At 49.9% G+C, this 15,050-nt stretch overlaps 5 protein-coding genes across 5 annotated transcripts; 3 read left to right on the forward strand and 2 right to left on the reverse strand.

Moving 5' to 3' along the window:
- Nucleotides 1–258: 258 nt before the first annotated feature.
- Nucleotides 259–1,720, reverse strand: PV08_11066 (uncharacterized protein; the record flags this gene model as incomplete). Its single annotated transcript, XM_016385378.1, has 4 exons — nt 259–383; nt 523–835; nt 897–1,409; nt 1,472–1,720. 4 exons carry the CDS (start codon nt 1,718–1,720, stop codon nt 259–261), a joined length of 1,200 nt encoding a protein of 399 aa, XP_016230322.1.
- A 620-nt stretch (nt 1,721–2,340) lies between these two features.
- Nucleotides 2,341–3,273, forward strand: PV08_11067 (uncharacterized protein; the record flags this gene model as incomplete). The annotated part of the gene is made up of 7 exons (XM_016385379.1): nt 2,341–2,388; nt 2,443–2,486; nt 2,547–2,632; nt 2,697–2,861; nt 2,922–2,947; nt 3,004–3,038; nt 3,102–3,273. The coding sequence occupies 7 exons, from the start codon at nt 2,341–2,343 to the stop codon at nt 3,271–3,273; spliced, it is 576 nt and encodes a 191-aa protein (XP_016230323.1).
- A 4,302-nt stretch (nt 3,274–7,575) lies between these two features.
- Nucleotides 7,576–10,029, forward strand: PV08_11068 (uncharacterized protein; the record flags this gene model as incomplete). Its single annotated transcript, XM_016385380.1, has 8 exons — nt 7,576–7,776; nt 7,824–8,578; nt 8,635–8,704; nt 8,759–8,992; nt 9,041–9,159; nt 9,222–9,305; nt 9,364–9,595; nt 9,649–10,029. 8 exons carry the CDS (start codon nt 7,576–7,578, stop codon nt 10,027–10,029), a joined length of 2,076 nt encoding a protein of 691 aa, XP_016230324.1.
- A 322-nt stretch (nt 10,030–10,351) lies between these two features.
- PV08_11069 (uncharacterized protein) lies at nt 10,352–12,061 on the reverse strand (the record flags this gene model as incomplete). Its single annotated transcript, XM_016385381.1, has 4 exons — nt 10,352–10,789; nt 10,868–11,290; nt 11,340–11,942; nt 11,996–12,061. 4 exons carry the CDS (start codon nt 12,059–12,061, stop codon nt 10,352–10,354), a joined length of 1,530 nt encoding a protein of 509 aa, XP_016230325.1.
- A 1,116-nt stretch (nt 12,062–13,177) lies between these two features.
- Nucleotides 13,178–14,904, forward strand: PV08_11070 (alpha,alpha-trehalose-phosphate synthase (UDP-forming); the record flags this gene model as incomplete). The annotated part of the gene is made up of 5 exons (XM_016385382.1): nt 13,178–13,526; nt 13,583–13,955; nt 14,007–14,377; nt 14,444–14,783; nt 14,838–14,904. 5 exons carry the CDS (start codon nt 13,178–13,180, stop codon nt 14,902–14,904), a joined length of 1,500 nt encoding a protein of 499 aa, XP_016230326.1.
- Between the last annotated feature and the right edge of the window lie 146 nt (nt 14,905–15,050).

Raw genomic sequence — 15,050 nt, forward strand, 5'->3', positions numbered from 1 at the left:
GCTGTAGCACTCAATGGGATGGTTACAGAAAGAAAAGCTTCACACTTCGGACGAGATGTGATCATGTTGACTTCATGTCTACCGTAATGACTAGAACACGGCGAGGCATATTTATCTCCAATCAATCTTAGTTCGTGAACAACACACTAACGCCCGTCAAAGAGAACCAGATATGAAAAACTTCGTCTCGAGAAGCAGGAAATAACTCCGTGAGCAAAAGGGCTTAGGCTAAGACTGTGAGATGAGCCGAGGAGATTCTCAGGCCTCTTCAAGGACAACTTCGATAATTGAGTTGACGCTCTCTGGAGGCTGCAATACTCTGTTTAGCTTCAACCTAGGATCAGCTTGCTCGAAAAGCTTTTTCCAGTCCTCCAGCTCCCGTTCTTTGGCGTTAAAATTCGTTAGCATTTCGAGGTCCATGACACTGTTACATATGTTAGCAATATCGTTCTTCGACCTAGTATCGAGTGCGCAAGTGCAAGACTCGCCGAATATGCCTCTCTTGGCTGCGTGGCATAGTACCTGGCTCAGGTAGAACCCCGTCCATGATCAGTACTTTCGAGTTAGATCTGAGCGCAGGCAGTAGGTTCTTAAGGATAACCGTGGCATGGGTATCCGGATAGTCGTGCAAGATGAACCGGAGAAGATACACGTCAGCCTGGACCGTCTGTGGGGTGAAAAAGTCATGGGCATTGAATGATATTCGATCTTTCAGGTCGTCAGGTAGGGCCTGCTGGCCCGCAGCAACAATGTCGGGAAGATCCTGGACTACGAAGCCCAGCTTCGGGTATTTCTCCGCGAGCGCGATACTCATGTGGCCTAAAGAGCCGCCTACCTGATGACTCTCATTCAGTGTTCCCCATCCGAGGTAACAGAATGTATGCGGAAACACTCACATCTACAACAGTGCCTTGCTCAAGCTCTCCCCAAGGGTAGCCATCCACAAGGTGGCGCACATGGTATCCATCTGTGCTTGTCAAAGCCTTCATGGTCTCGGCAAACCTCTCGGCGCGTTCAGGGTGGTCCGAGAGATATTGAAATATCGGAAGCTTGGTATTGAAAGCAAGATTCCAGCCAGAGTGGTTCTTCTCTTCGGAAGCTCCGAATTCCTTTGTCGCCTCAACTACCTTCGCAGAGGCAGGAAAGGAATCTTCCAAGGTATAGCCTACCCAGTTTAGCGTTCCTTTATCCCGGATGAGCGCACTCGAGGCTGCTGTGTGCGCGACCAAACCGACACGAGGCTCGCAGAAAATACGGTTAGTCATGGCTTCACGCAGCATTCTCCGAAGATGCCCTTCATCCACTCCAGCATCCTTTGCGACATCTGAGAAACTTCTCGCGCCTTCCAATGGGACAAACGACGCAATCTTGAAATGGTACAGCCACCGAAGACTCGAACAATCATGATACTGTCGTGCAAACAGTTGGTCACTCCAGAGCAGCAACAATGTGGCGAGAGGAGGGAACAAACATTGCAAGCTAGCCATCGTAAGTACTCGCTGGGATAAGTGGCGAGAATGTAAAGCTCCTGTGCCGCTTCGCGAAGATTGCGGCGGGCAACTTGCACATCCTCTGGCATGCTAGGGGCATCGAGAGGGCTATTCGCGCTGAATGAAGGCTCTGGGAGGCCATTGGAGGAGAGAAAACCTGTCAGGACGGATGTGGCTGCTGAAATCTGCTGCGACAGATCCTGCATATGTGATGGTGGTGGTTGAGACATGGCTGTTTGGAGCAAGAGGGTTTGGGATTCTGTAACGAACGCCGCCAGCAACAGAACTGTACGCACGAGCTGATATTAAAAGTCTCATGATAAGTACTTTGTAGCCTTTTGATTGATTAACTTCGTCAGACTGACGCGCGCTGCGGATCGGCTCTGCGTGTCGGCAATGGCACCGACTCTTGAAGTCGCTGGTCTCCATGCTAAGGGCAACTTATGCACCACATTGCATCGATGTAACCCTGATCAATGGCCCGGACGAACAGTCGCCAGCGCCAGTAAGGAGTACACCACGGGTAAAGTGGGCGGGATCTTCCCTTCTCATAGTTTCACCTCTCTAGTCTGCGGCGATGCCACGACGGAGCGAGGGCTAATGCGGCTCCACCACCTGTACAGACACCTGGCCAAGAATGGATGGTGTGACCAGCCGCCTATAACGATGCGTCAAGAGTGACGATAGCTCAAACTACCGGAGTCCGCTCAGGCGGCCCGATTGCTCCGTGAATCTTGGAGACATGCCACGTCTTCTGCAGTACGATCTTCAATTGTCCGCATATCAGCAGGATGTAGTTTCATCTTCCCCGTGTTGTCATCCATGTTTTTCAAAACCACCCATTGTGATTATGGCTGATCAGACCGTCGACGAATCTCATGTTGCGGCAGAGGCAAATGTCATTGAATGCGCAACTCGGCCAGGAACTGAGAAACTGACAAGGTCTTTGTAGGAGCCATCGGAAGACGCTGACTCTGCATATGGCGGAGACGAATTGTACGTTCGAATCCAACACTATCTCATCTAATCTTTGTCCTCTAACTCCTGGGACCACAGAGCAAGCTACGCAACTTCACTGAGTTACAGCGTCACAGACTACAAGTACGAGCATGGTCGGCGCTATCATAGTTTCAGAGAGGGGAGTAGGTAACCCAGTCAGAAATCAAAGATGCGAATGTTGCCAAAAAGTGCTAAAGATTCTTACAGTCTACAATTTCCCCAACGATGAAGAGGAACAGGAACGCCAGGACATCATGCACGAGGTGTTTCTCACCGCAATGGGAGGTCATTTCTATCTGGCTCCTCTAACCGAAGACTTGGGTCGCGTCTTGGACATCGGTACGGGCACAGGAATCTGGGCCATTCAAATAGGTTGGTAACCATACGCATGGCATGGACTTCAGCGACGGAACTAACATTTTGTTCACGCAGGCGATACTTTCCCTTCGGCCGTTGTGGTAAATTTCTTTCCACTGCTCGTCCCCTACGCTGTAGTCGCTCACAGTCGTCATAGATTGGCAACGATCTAAGTCCCATCCAGCCCCAATGGTAAGTGTCGATTCCCGTCCCTCTGGGCTTAACGCGCGTGAGGAGTTACTAAAGACCTCTCAGGGTCCCGCCCAACGTAAAGTTTGAAGTGGACGACGTGGAAAGCGAGTGGCCATATTCACAGCCGTTCGACTACATACATTCTCGCTATATGGCTGGATCAATTGCTGACTGGCCTCGCCTGATGTATCAATGCTACAAGTTAAGTCTTGCCTCCTTAACTTCTAGCTTTTGATCAATACACCCTTTGCCTGGTGGCAGCTTATCCTTCCTTCTGCTACGAGAGAAGGTTTAACGTTCTTCTACAGACATCTCAAGCCAGGCGGATGGGTCGAGTTTCAGGATTTTGACCTACACAACTACTCCTAGGACAATTCTATCCCGCCCGACAATAAGGTTCTCGAGTGGTACAACACGCTACTCGAGGGTTGCGAGAGGATTGGACGGACTGCTTCCCCGGGGCCGCACTTAGAATCCTGGGTTCGAAACGCTGGGTTTGTAAACGTCAATCATAAGGTTTTCAAACTACCCCTAGGTGCTTGGCCTAAAGATAAGACAATGGTATGACCTTCTTGGCTCAGTATTGATGCCCTGAGCTATGTTGTACTATCAATTACGGCGTCGCAACATTACTGCTAGCGTTTAACTTGTACTAACTCCACCTTTGGCTTTGGTTTACAGAAACGGGTTGGTGCTCTGAATCTTATCCAGCTTCTAGAAGGCCTGGAAGGCCTCACACTGGCGCTCTTTACGAGAGCCCTAGGATGGTCCACAGAGGCCATTCATGCGTTTCTGGCCGGTGTGAGGCAAGACGCAATGAAGAAAAAGGTACACATGATACACGACTTGTAAGTAATATGTAATTATTCGGGACATGCGTGACTGGGATGGTGTGCTAACCAGAGGCTCTATTTCCTGGACCAGTCATGTCGTTTATGCACAAAAGCCCGAGCATAGGACGGAATAATCCAACCATGGTGGTGGAATCCCTATTTCGCCCCCGACCTTACGAGGAAATGGAACACAGAGGATGATCATCTAAACGAATACGAATCGAACGGGCATGGGTTGAGCGGGAACTGTTTATTGAGCGGGCATTTCATTGTGTTAGTTGCCATCTGAAAATTCACAAAATGAAACTAGAGTTTCGAGGTTCGAAGTTCAAGACTCTTGCTGGCTACCCTCAAATGTACTGCTAGTAACATGTAGGCCAAACGAGACAGACCACCATCTTATCGCCGGATATCTCAATCATAGTCAGAGCTTACACTTTTCGTATGAGTAGGTCAGTAAACAGTGACATGGCACTATCTATTGCACCGTTAGCATAGGGAATTCTTTGGTGATACATAAAGAGATGTAATCCCACAGGAGAGATGTTCTTAACTCTCTTGCACAGAGAGGTAAGTATCACCAGAACCTTTTTGGTATCTATATATTGCCCGGTTAATATGGCGATTGCGACTTAGTGATTGAAAGGGCAGAAGTGTTCGTATGTCAAACGTTGCACGGTGAAAAGGTGATTGTCTCCGTTCAAAAAGACGGGGTGTCAGGGATCTATATAGGCGTTAGGATGCTCTGATCGAGACGGTTGGTGGTGCGTAAGATATACACCAGATTCTCACATCATGATGCTTTGTACCTACAGAGATTATCTAGAGGGTTCAGCTTATACAAACTCTTCGCGTACACACTTAGGCATCCTTCCTGGTATCCGGTCGCAGGCCTGCTCTATGGCTTGTTACTTGCACAAGACTCCGGATCGCAGCCTGGATGAGAAAAAATCTTCTGGATCTGTCGACGGTGCACACCAGTGCTGGATCCTTAGAGTTCTACCGTGACCTGCAATTAGGCGGACATGGTTTTCCGCGGGAGCATACGAGTTGATCCAAAGGGAAATGACCAAGGGAGCATTCAGACCTCTCGCTGGAAGAGGTAATGGGTACTGCGTCATTCTTCGATAGGCATCGAATCTATCTCTCTCCCATGATTGGCTGTTTTTGATTATGTCGAAACCCAAAGCCAACAGCACTGTGAGTATATCGATCATTTGGATGATTTTGGAGTCTTCCAGATAATTCAGTCAATGCCACTGGAAGAGTATCAATGGGGTCTTTGTGTGCTAGGGCACTTTACTGAGCTATAGACTTGTTTGAATCTCAGTAGTTGATCTGTCCCACCCCCAGTTGGATGGCAACGTCTTATCCGGATAGCCACTTCCGGATTGTCCGGGGCAGCACACAGACAATTTTTGGCTGACAAGAAGCAGTTGATATAAACAGAGCTTTTAAGTAAAGCATCGATAAGACCGTTGCTGCTACGACACCTGAGCAGGTTAGAACATGGCGTGTAATTGGGAGCATGACCGCGGAGAGACGGAAGGACAAAAGGAGTAGTTACCTAGTTGCTCACTACTCAGTCAGAGACGTCTCCGTAGACGTCTCCAACTCGATCTGCATGCGACTACTTGAGTTTAAATGCATTGACATACCGATGACCAGATTGTAGGTCATTCACAGTGGCAAGTCCACTCGCAGCGCCTCCACTGAAGAATATACTAAGCCAGTATCGTCAGGCCACCGCAGACACATGAGACAGCACTTTACATCACTTGGCCATTGACACTCCCGACACTAGTCCCCATGTTTCAGGAACCGTTTGTCGTTCTTTCTGGTGATCATTTCGTCCACGATACGAGCTCATAGCTGTAGATTGGCGCAGGATTCGAGAAGTGTAGTATTCCGCCCACAGCGAACTCCAATCAGCTTTGCCTCGCCTCGATATTTCCACTCTTCTGGCAGACTTTTTGAACACCCTATACGAGTAGATGTTGTTTCTGACCGGTTAGTGCCCACAACAGTGGGGTCAGGATTGTGACCGGACTTTTATGCGCCTCGTTCCTCAACCGGCAACTTTATCCTAGATTTGCCAAAACATAAATTTGCATCGATAATCTTCTTGGTGGTATCCAGCAAACCATGAGTTTTCGTATCCTCGAACACTGCAGGGAACAAGGCAGAACCAGAAAGAACCAGAACATGGATCAGCACATGGCAGGGCTGGCCGGCCAACAGTAACACCAAACATCAAACACGACAATGGGGAATATATTATCACGGCCGCCGCAATATTCAGAGCCAAGCTTTTAGGCACTCATCAGATACTCGTATCCTTGTGTCAAACATCAACACGAAGGATTCAGCCGGTCTGTGGTGAGCAAGGTCGTTCTCCACGTCAAGGCTCTAGCATCTCCACTGGCGTCCTATGTTGACATGGGCCTTAAGAACATCGGGTCATCAGCGCGTGGCTATCCCCACGCCTTTGACAGCTTCCAAACAGGCGTAGGGCCATGACTCCCGAATACGTTTCATTGCATGACTTATCTAAGGTTAATCAAAACTCCGCAGTGGCCAGCGCGCACGCAACGTGGATTCGCAGTTCCTAGTAACATGCAGACCTCACAATTCTGAGACACGGTGGCCGGCCGAGGAAAAGGGACGAAAGGGGATTTAAAAAATATTTGGCTGATGTCAACGCAAAAAGATAAGTAGGTACCGGGAAAAACAGCCGGGAAAGGTATGAGCGCGATTTCTTGCCAGACCACTGCAGTAGTTTCAAGCCCAGGAAGACACGAAAGGTCAATCCGTAGTCACCAAATGTCTCTCCGTCCAGACTTGGATCTCAGATGCCTGAGGAACGAGCAAGATGTAGCCATTAGCTTCGTCGATCGTGTTTGTCTTCGGGTCTATCGTTCACACGGATTCCAAGCACCTGCCCTAAGTTTATTTGCCGACATCAAATCGTCAGGTCACAGCTGATAGCGTTAACGATCGGCGGTTGGGGACTAAGAAACCCTCGGATGGGTGGGAAACAACGCGATCGGAAAAGGCAATCAGCAAAGTATGTTCTCCACGGACATTTCGCGCAGCGAGGGGTAAGTAGCGTAGATCAAAGAAAGCTGTGTAGGTGTACCGGATCGAATTGCCAGCCCCCATCGGCATTCTTGTTCAGCTCCTCGGGATGAAGACCTACGAACGAGTACTCGTACTTTGTGATGCTCAATTACATGAACAGGATCCCTGCTGTGGCCAAGGATTGATAAAGCTCGCTTAGAGAATAAAGGGTCTCATGTTTGCCACTTCTCTATGGCATGACACTTCTTGTAAGTCAGGGCTGACCTACTGGCGGAGTTTGGGTGCATTGACAGTCTCACAGAATCCCGCATAAACCCACCATCTACGCTGCCGACAGGAGCATGCCTGATGCCACCGACAATAGTAAGTCGACGCATGCTATTACTCTGTACCCATGTCCGGAGGTGTCCGCTATTCTCTCTCTGCTTAAGTCTCTCACCAAAACCGAGTATAAGCGAGTCGTCTGTCCCAGACGCCGGCGCGAATGTCCCTCGTATGTGGTAGCGATGCAACTCGGCAAGCCATCCACTTGGAAGCGAACAATATCTCACAGAACCTGCGACTTATGCAAGATCAGGCACCAAAAATGCAGCAGGACAAGGCCAAGCTGTAGCTACTGTCAAATGAGACGTGCCCACTGCGTTTACTCTGATCTACCGGCCAACAGAGTCGCTCACCCTCCCGCCGGTCCCACGGGACTTTCCTCGGACGTCGATGCATCCGCCAGATCTTCAACGGTGGCGAATCACAATCAGAGAGTGACAGACCGTGTGTTTGATGGAGAGACCGCGAGGCGGGCAGTCGTCGATCCGCCTCGAGAATTGGTACGTCAGCGACTATTGAATCTCGGCTACCTCCTAACTGTCTATAGCCTAGATTCGATCCGACAGTCAACAATGCCGTGACCGAAAACGCCACGCCAGTATCAAGCGACCCGTCGATCTCGCAGTGGCCCATAGGGTCTTGCAAAGAAAGCTCTACGTCCTTTCTTCAGGACCATTTGGCATCCTTTTGGGCCGATAGAGCCAGTATAGGTAGAGACCCAATCGTTAGCGGAAACGACCTCACAGAAGACGACGTGACCACCCCCTTGCCATTTATCCCTGGTTCAGGCCGCCAGAGTTTTGTGTCTTTAGAGGAGCAACTGCCCGACAAAGCTAGTGCCTCAGTATGGCTGAACACATTCCTGAAGGGCCCAAATATGCTATTCCGCATCTGCGACGAGGCTGATAGTTGGAGGCTTTTGGATACAGTATATGGGAAAGACCACGTTGATGAGACACAAAAATGTTCTATCTGGCTTCAGCTGGCTACAGGATGCCGATTCACGACAGGCACCGCCGAAGAGACGTATACTAAACTGTATGATAGTGGGTGTCAGTACCTGGAATGGTGTATCGAGCAGGCAGACGAGGTAGCTCCACTGTGGGTTTTACCCTCGATGCTGCTCGAGTGCCTATATTTTCTAGACTCTAAGCCGAAGACATGTTGGCTGACCCTCAGCTCGGCGATACGGCTTGCTCAAGTGCATAATCTAGACCAGGAAAAGGGTTCTCTTCCAGGGCTGTCAGGAGAAGAATACGAGCGGTGGAGACAAGTTTGGAGAGCCATCATCTTCTTCGATGCGTATGGTGTTTCGCATCCAATTACCGCTACCGTTTTGATTTTGCTTACGCTTTCAGGTGGCTGTCCATGACACTGGGGAAGACTCCACAGATCAATCAGAAGACAACTCAGGACCCATTTGTGAACGTAAGAAGATCTCGTGGACTATAGATCTGAATGTGTCACTGATCAGCAATCCAGATGACACTCGAGGAATTTGCCGCTCCGAACCCAGATATCGAGGTGAATGTTGCGAAACTGAGTGTGTTGATCAGCCGTTTCCTGTCAGGCCTCAGCCAGGGGAGCATGTACCCCAGTATTCAGGAAGCATTCTTCCATGCGCTTGAGGTCTGGGCCTCAAATCTGCCCCAGAATCTGCGGCACTTCCCGGATATCACAGCCCCCCAATCGTCGCAAGCTGATGAAGCGGGTTCTGTGAGTACAAACCCCAGCCCGGGGCAATCTGGAGGCTAACAACACAAGCTTTACTTGGAAGCATTCTACTTTTCATCTGTAACGGTGTTGACCAAACCAGAGTTTTTTCTGTCATTATTCGCCGCAAAACCACAGTCATCACGCATCGGGATATTTGCTCAAACCTGGTAGGAATATCTCCACCAGTTCAATGCTCTATTCAAATGGCTAACGTGGTCCTCATTGCTAGTGTGGATTCTTCGGCCCAGATCGGTCATTTGTCTTCGAGGATACTCGAACGAGGCCTCCTTTGTAAAAGATCCTGGCTTGTTGCGTGAGTATCGGATTTCTGCTGCATTAGTTGGTGATCGTCTCTGACGTCCCATTTTCAGAACTCTGGCATACCATGCCGGACTAGTGCTCTGTTTGAGTCTTTCGGTCCAGGTGACTTCTCTGCGTTACAATTTAAAGCCTCCTGGAAGTCACAGAGTCGAGAGTGATGGCCTGACGGCGGTCATGAACGTTTTATCCACCTGCACCTCTCATTCGACCTTGGCCAACCACCACCACGAAGTGCTCCGTTATTTTTGGAAGTTGATCAAGAACTACGAGGAAGCGGCCTACGTCAGTAAAAGCAACGTCAGCGAGCACGAGCTTTTGCAACCTCCGGGCCTCAGCCCACGCCACCGTCCTGGCCGGATTCTACCGTGACACCACGAGGTTCCATGAGTTTCGGCATGTGGCAGACATCACCAGATCCATTACCTTCAACATCCTCTGCACTTTCATCCTCGTCCTATGATTTCACAGCTGGATCTGACTATTCATTTCCAACGGCCAGTGAAATATCCCAGTCTGCAGCTGCTCGCTACCACAGTCAGGGGATGCCAGATCCGTCGTTGCTTCCCTGGGCGGGTTCAATGCCTCATTATGATTCGTCTCAGTCCTCGAATATGAACTTGGAGTCGCGACAAACCTCTGTCAACTACGGCTCTGGCCACTACAAGCCATACATGGAGAATTTTTGGTCTACCGAAACAATAGAGTTCGACCGATAGCCGAAGACGGAGCATGGTACGATTGGCTGGCCGCACGAGGGTCCAGCGCGTCCACATCCAGGGATTCATCTCTCTTGCAGTAAGACACACGGTCCGTATTATGACGGGATAATCTTCGTCCCCAACTATGGCTATTTCAGGTTCCTTCTTGATTCTCAATTTGGGCCACTTGGGGTGGTGATCAGTTCCTAGTTATTTGTTGGCTTACGAGCTGGCTCTCCATCAGGGGAAGACTAAGACCTCACTTCCGTCCCAGTGGCACTGGATGCAACTGTTCACGAGGCAAGTTTTCAAGGAACCCTCGACAATTATGCGCGTCCCTTTATATAGCTCTATCCAACGTCAGCTCTCCCGACAGCTCTGGCCAAGTTTCTAGGATATTTGAACTGGCACTCCAGTTCTGATAGACGCAAATGTGCTTTTCGAACTGTGCGCTTAAACATCGTCGTCCCGAGATCGGATCGGTGATGACTGCCGGACCTAGACTCTCGCTCCAGTTGCAGCTATACTTGGCTCTGCTCAAGAGTGTCTGCCAGTCGCGTAGTTGTCGAACCAGACTATTTCGAACCGCCGGGATGGGTAGGAAATCTATGGCCACGGAGTGCGGAAACCGCATTTGTGCCACTGTTGGTTTCAGGATACCTGGGATGCCGGTAAACATTTCCGCGTTGGGCAGGATCAACCACCTCATGAACCGGATACGCATAAAAACTTGACTGAGTCGGACATGGAAATCGAAATCTTCAAGGTCCGACGTCGTCTAAACGAAATGCTTCAGCTCCTGATATATGCCACAGGATTGGGCAGAGGGAAGTAGTGGAATTTGGGTCAACCTTACCTCGCACGCCCAATTCGGCACATTCCATTCGTCATCGGACTGCCTTGGTCGAAATAGCAATTCCACGTCGGTGGGTCCAGATCCCATTATGGAGCGCAAAGAAGCACCAGACTTTAGCAGATCTCGAGCCTTGTCTCGGAAGGCAAGGACGATGTCATTTACCGGATCCCCCGGATAGATCAGGGGGAGTGTGAATGTTCGCAGCAGCGAGGGGTTACGCATGTGGTCCCAGCCCTTCATAAAGGAGCGACCCCCATAGACTCCGCCGGATTGCAGTGTACCTGGTAGCGAGAAGCGACGATGCTGACTTTGATTCTCGGACAGCGCCAGTTCGGCTTCGAAATCAACCACCTGAGCAAGACCGATCGTTGGGAGTAAGATGCCACTGTCGATATCTGCCGAGCACATGGGTTGACCGGACGACTGTTCGCACATTAGCAGCGTTCCGGAGAGAGTAGAGAGTACCATGCACCGCGGAAGCTGGCATATTGACCAGGTTGTACGTAGTCATCGATCCAATGTCTGCGATATCATGAGGTGCAAGTTCGTCGCCAATTCCACCTTCGTCATCAACACTGCTGCTTTGGACCGCGGAGTGGAACGCTTCATCGAAAGACACGGCGTAGCTAGACGGGGGAGAAATGGATGAGGAGTCTGAGAAGGAGGATGAAGGTGCCCTGAGAAGACCACACCGTGTCTCGGAATCTAGGCTGTTTGTCCGGGATCCCGGCGAAGGGTAGGAGAGACATTGAAGGACGAGAGTGATTATATCAGCGTCACTTATGTCCTGCTTGGTCAATTCTCCCAGGTGATCCACAAGTTGAATGTTGGCTCGAAATGTTTCGGCCACCTTCTGGGGCGACTCGTCACTCCTGATCGCCTCAACAAGTCTTTGCACCATATCGCGGTCGTTGAACTTGATGCTTCGAAGCAGACTCTCGAGAATGAACCAATGCTGCCGTTGAGTAGCGGATAGCTCGCCTGCTTTCCTCCTTCTTGCGTCAAGTCTCAAGTCAAAATGACAGTACCGGTCAGTCTTCTTGCAAGCTTGACACGGGCTCGGCTGGCCTGTACACTTGCATGAGACAGTCAGCGGTAGAGACGCGTTGTTTAGGATAGGTTTCCAACCTTTATCCTTTTCTCCTTGCACGAAAGACAAGCATTGGCCGTCTTAGGCGCGCTTGGTCGGCGCATCTTGGTCAGCGGAAAGAGCTCTTCTTGATAGGAATTTTCTGTCGATAGATCCAGGTATAAGCATGGGGTTTTGACAGTAACTGTTCGGGAAGCGTCTGGAGCGTGATACTTTTAGCCGGACTCGAGGTGATAGGGGAGAGTCCCGTTTAAGAGCTTGGTGATCTCAATCCTACAACTAGGTAGAACCCTAGAAATCATAGGGTCTGTAGATAACGCAACTATCTGATTGGCGTCATAATACCCTCAGGGCAAGTCAACGTCAAAGAGGTCGTTGAGAGACTCGCGACTTGCAGGTCCACCTGTGGGGCCTGAACTGCCGCGGAACCAAGGAAACTGAAACTCGCGGGGAAGTGCAGTAGGAGGCCAATCGTGCCCCGAGGTATTTCTATCCGATTGAAGCTTAATGCGACACGAATGGCCAGCGGTGGTGTCACCGTAGAACCCTGCCGGTTTCACTGCAAGACCAGGGACGTTCAAGACTCCTTGTCATGGAAGTTCTATTCCCCAACCATCTGAGGACGATAAGCCTGCCCATGCACAACCAGCCTCTTTCCCATGGAAAGTTCATTTGAATCTGAAATCTGCATCGTCATCGGACTGTCTGACGTGCCCGCGGATATCATCGGAATCTTGGCTTTGAAGACTCACATCAGCCCTCGTATCGCAGTGATCCGGGTTTTTCATCTTGTTCAACGAGATCTTGCGCGGCAATTTGAGCCGGCAGCATTCTAGCTATTACTGGAGTCTAGCATGACGAAACCAGCTGAAATATGACAACCAGTCCTAAGTCTACATACTCGTACAATTTCGGTCTTCTGCCTAACTCCTCATGGTTCGCGCATTCCAGATGATTCTGGTTTCGATGACGGAGCCTGTTCCGACAGAAAATGACGCGAATTAAGCTCGTTGGATGTGAATTTCTTCCAGAGGGGGGGTTGAAGTAAGTTAGATGGGCACGAACCACGAACGTTCAGTCTAATTCAACTGTGTGAACGACATATAGAGTTCACTTAACCTCTCTTCGTGCAGTGATCATTAACCTTTTCTGTTCATGACTGATCTACCCATCGTTACGTATTTGGCCTGACAGGGCAAACAAGTCGAAGCAAATCACATATGTATCCTCAAATCCAGACCGTGCAGACGCCTCCTCCAAGCCCGGACTCTTTACGCGCCACCGCTCTAGCTCCGGGACAGCGTTTGATTGTTGTGTCGAACAGACTACCCGTCACCGTGGAGAGAAATGACGCCAGGGGATACAGTCTGAAGGAGTCGTCCGGGGGACTCGCGACAGGGATGAGTGGTGTCAAACGCGAGTTCGAAATGCTCTGGTACGGCTGGCCAGGCATCGAGGTACCGTCGGATGAGGAGTCTGAGATCTCTCACGTGTTAAGGCAGAAACATGGCGCAGTCCCAATTTTCCTGCAAGACAGTATAGCTGACGCTTATTACAACGGGTTTTCAAGTAAGTTTCAGCAGTCGGTTCTAGCATATCGCTACACAGCTAAGAGGTTGAACAAGATTCGGCCCTTTGGCCTCTCCTCCACTATCAACCTAACGCATTTCAATTCCATCAAAGTGAATGGAAGGCGTATTGGGAAGTCAATCAAATTTTCGCTCAGAGACTTGCTGCCGATGTTTCAGACGGAGACCTTGTCTGGATTCACGATTACCATCTTATGCTGCTACCCCGAATGCTTTCGGAAGCAGCCATGAAGTTAGGTAAAAGACTCACGATTGGTTTCTTCTTGCACACACCCTTTCCCTGTGGAGATATGTTTAAAGTTCTCCCGGTATGGGATGTCATCCTCGAAGGTCTTGTACATTGCAAGATGCTCGGTTTTCATACCCTTCAATACGCTCAAAACTTTGCTCGAACCTGCTGCGACGATTTGTGAGAATGCCAAACATCTTCCATCGCAAACTCCGGCTAATATGTCAGTAGGAACTTTAAGCAGTTTCCTGATGGCATTGAGAGGTTGAACACTTTTGTCGGGCTTGGAGTGTATCCCATTGGGATAGACGTACCCAAGTTCCTCGAGTGCATGGAAAGCGAGTCTATGATGGAACAGGTTAGAGAGTTTCGAAGGAAGTACGATGTCTGCAAACTCATCATTGGCGTCGACCGTCTTGACTACACCAAAGGGATTCCGCAGAAGATCATGTCCTTTGAACGTTTCTTGGACCTCAACCCTCGATTTATAGGGCAGATCAGTATGATCCAGGTCGCTGTCCCGAGCAGGGAGAGTGTGCAAGAATACAAGGAGCTTGCGAAAGCTCTCTACTACCAGGTGGAGGCCTTGAACAAGAAATACGGTAAGCCTATGGCTAAGAGCCTCCAAACGACGTCGAAATTGCAGCTTCGGAGCTAACGAAAACCAGGATCCAACGACTACAAACCGGTTCACCTGCTACAACAAAGCGTGCCATTTGAACAGCTGATGACTATGTATGCTGCTTCAGACGTCTGCTTTGTCTCATCTATCCGCGACGGAATGAATCTCGTCTCCTACGAGTACGTGGCTACTCAGAGGGATAGAAAAGGTGTCCTTCTCCTTTCAGAGTTTGCCGGTGCCGCCGGGCAGTTGCGAGGAAGTGTCACTTTCAATCCCTGGGACATCGATGGCACGGCTGTTGCCTTAACTCGGGCAGTTACCATGGGGCTAGAAGAACGCCGTGCCAATCAGAAAAGATCCGAGGATTATGTGCTTCGAAACTCCAGGTAAGCCCGAACCAACACTTTTTGCGTTTGCGTTTTACTAACAGGCGCTCATAGTGCGGTGTGGAGCAAGTCTTTCATATCAGATCTCACATCCCTAGGTTCCAGACTCTCAATTCGTTGAGTTTTGAGACTTATCTCTGTGGACTCCTTCTAAAAGGAAATTCTTTGCATAACCCGTATAAAGCTGGGCTATTCAGTAGAGCTAGCCTCATAGTCTACCTGTATATCCGGTCACACCCTCATTCATCACACAGTTCAGTCAAGCAA

The sequence above is a fragment of the Exophiala spinifera genome (genome assembly GCF_000836115.1).
Source record: "Exophiala spinifera strain CBS 89968 unplaced genomic scaffold supercont1.9, whole genome shotgun sequence".
NCBI lineage: Eukaryota > Fungi > Ascomycota > Eurotiomycetes > Chaetothyriales > Herpotrichiellaceae > Exophiala > Exophiala spinifera.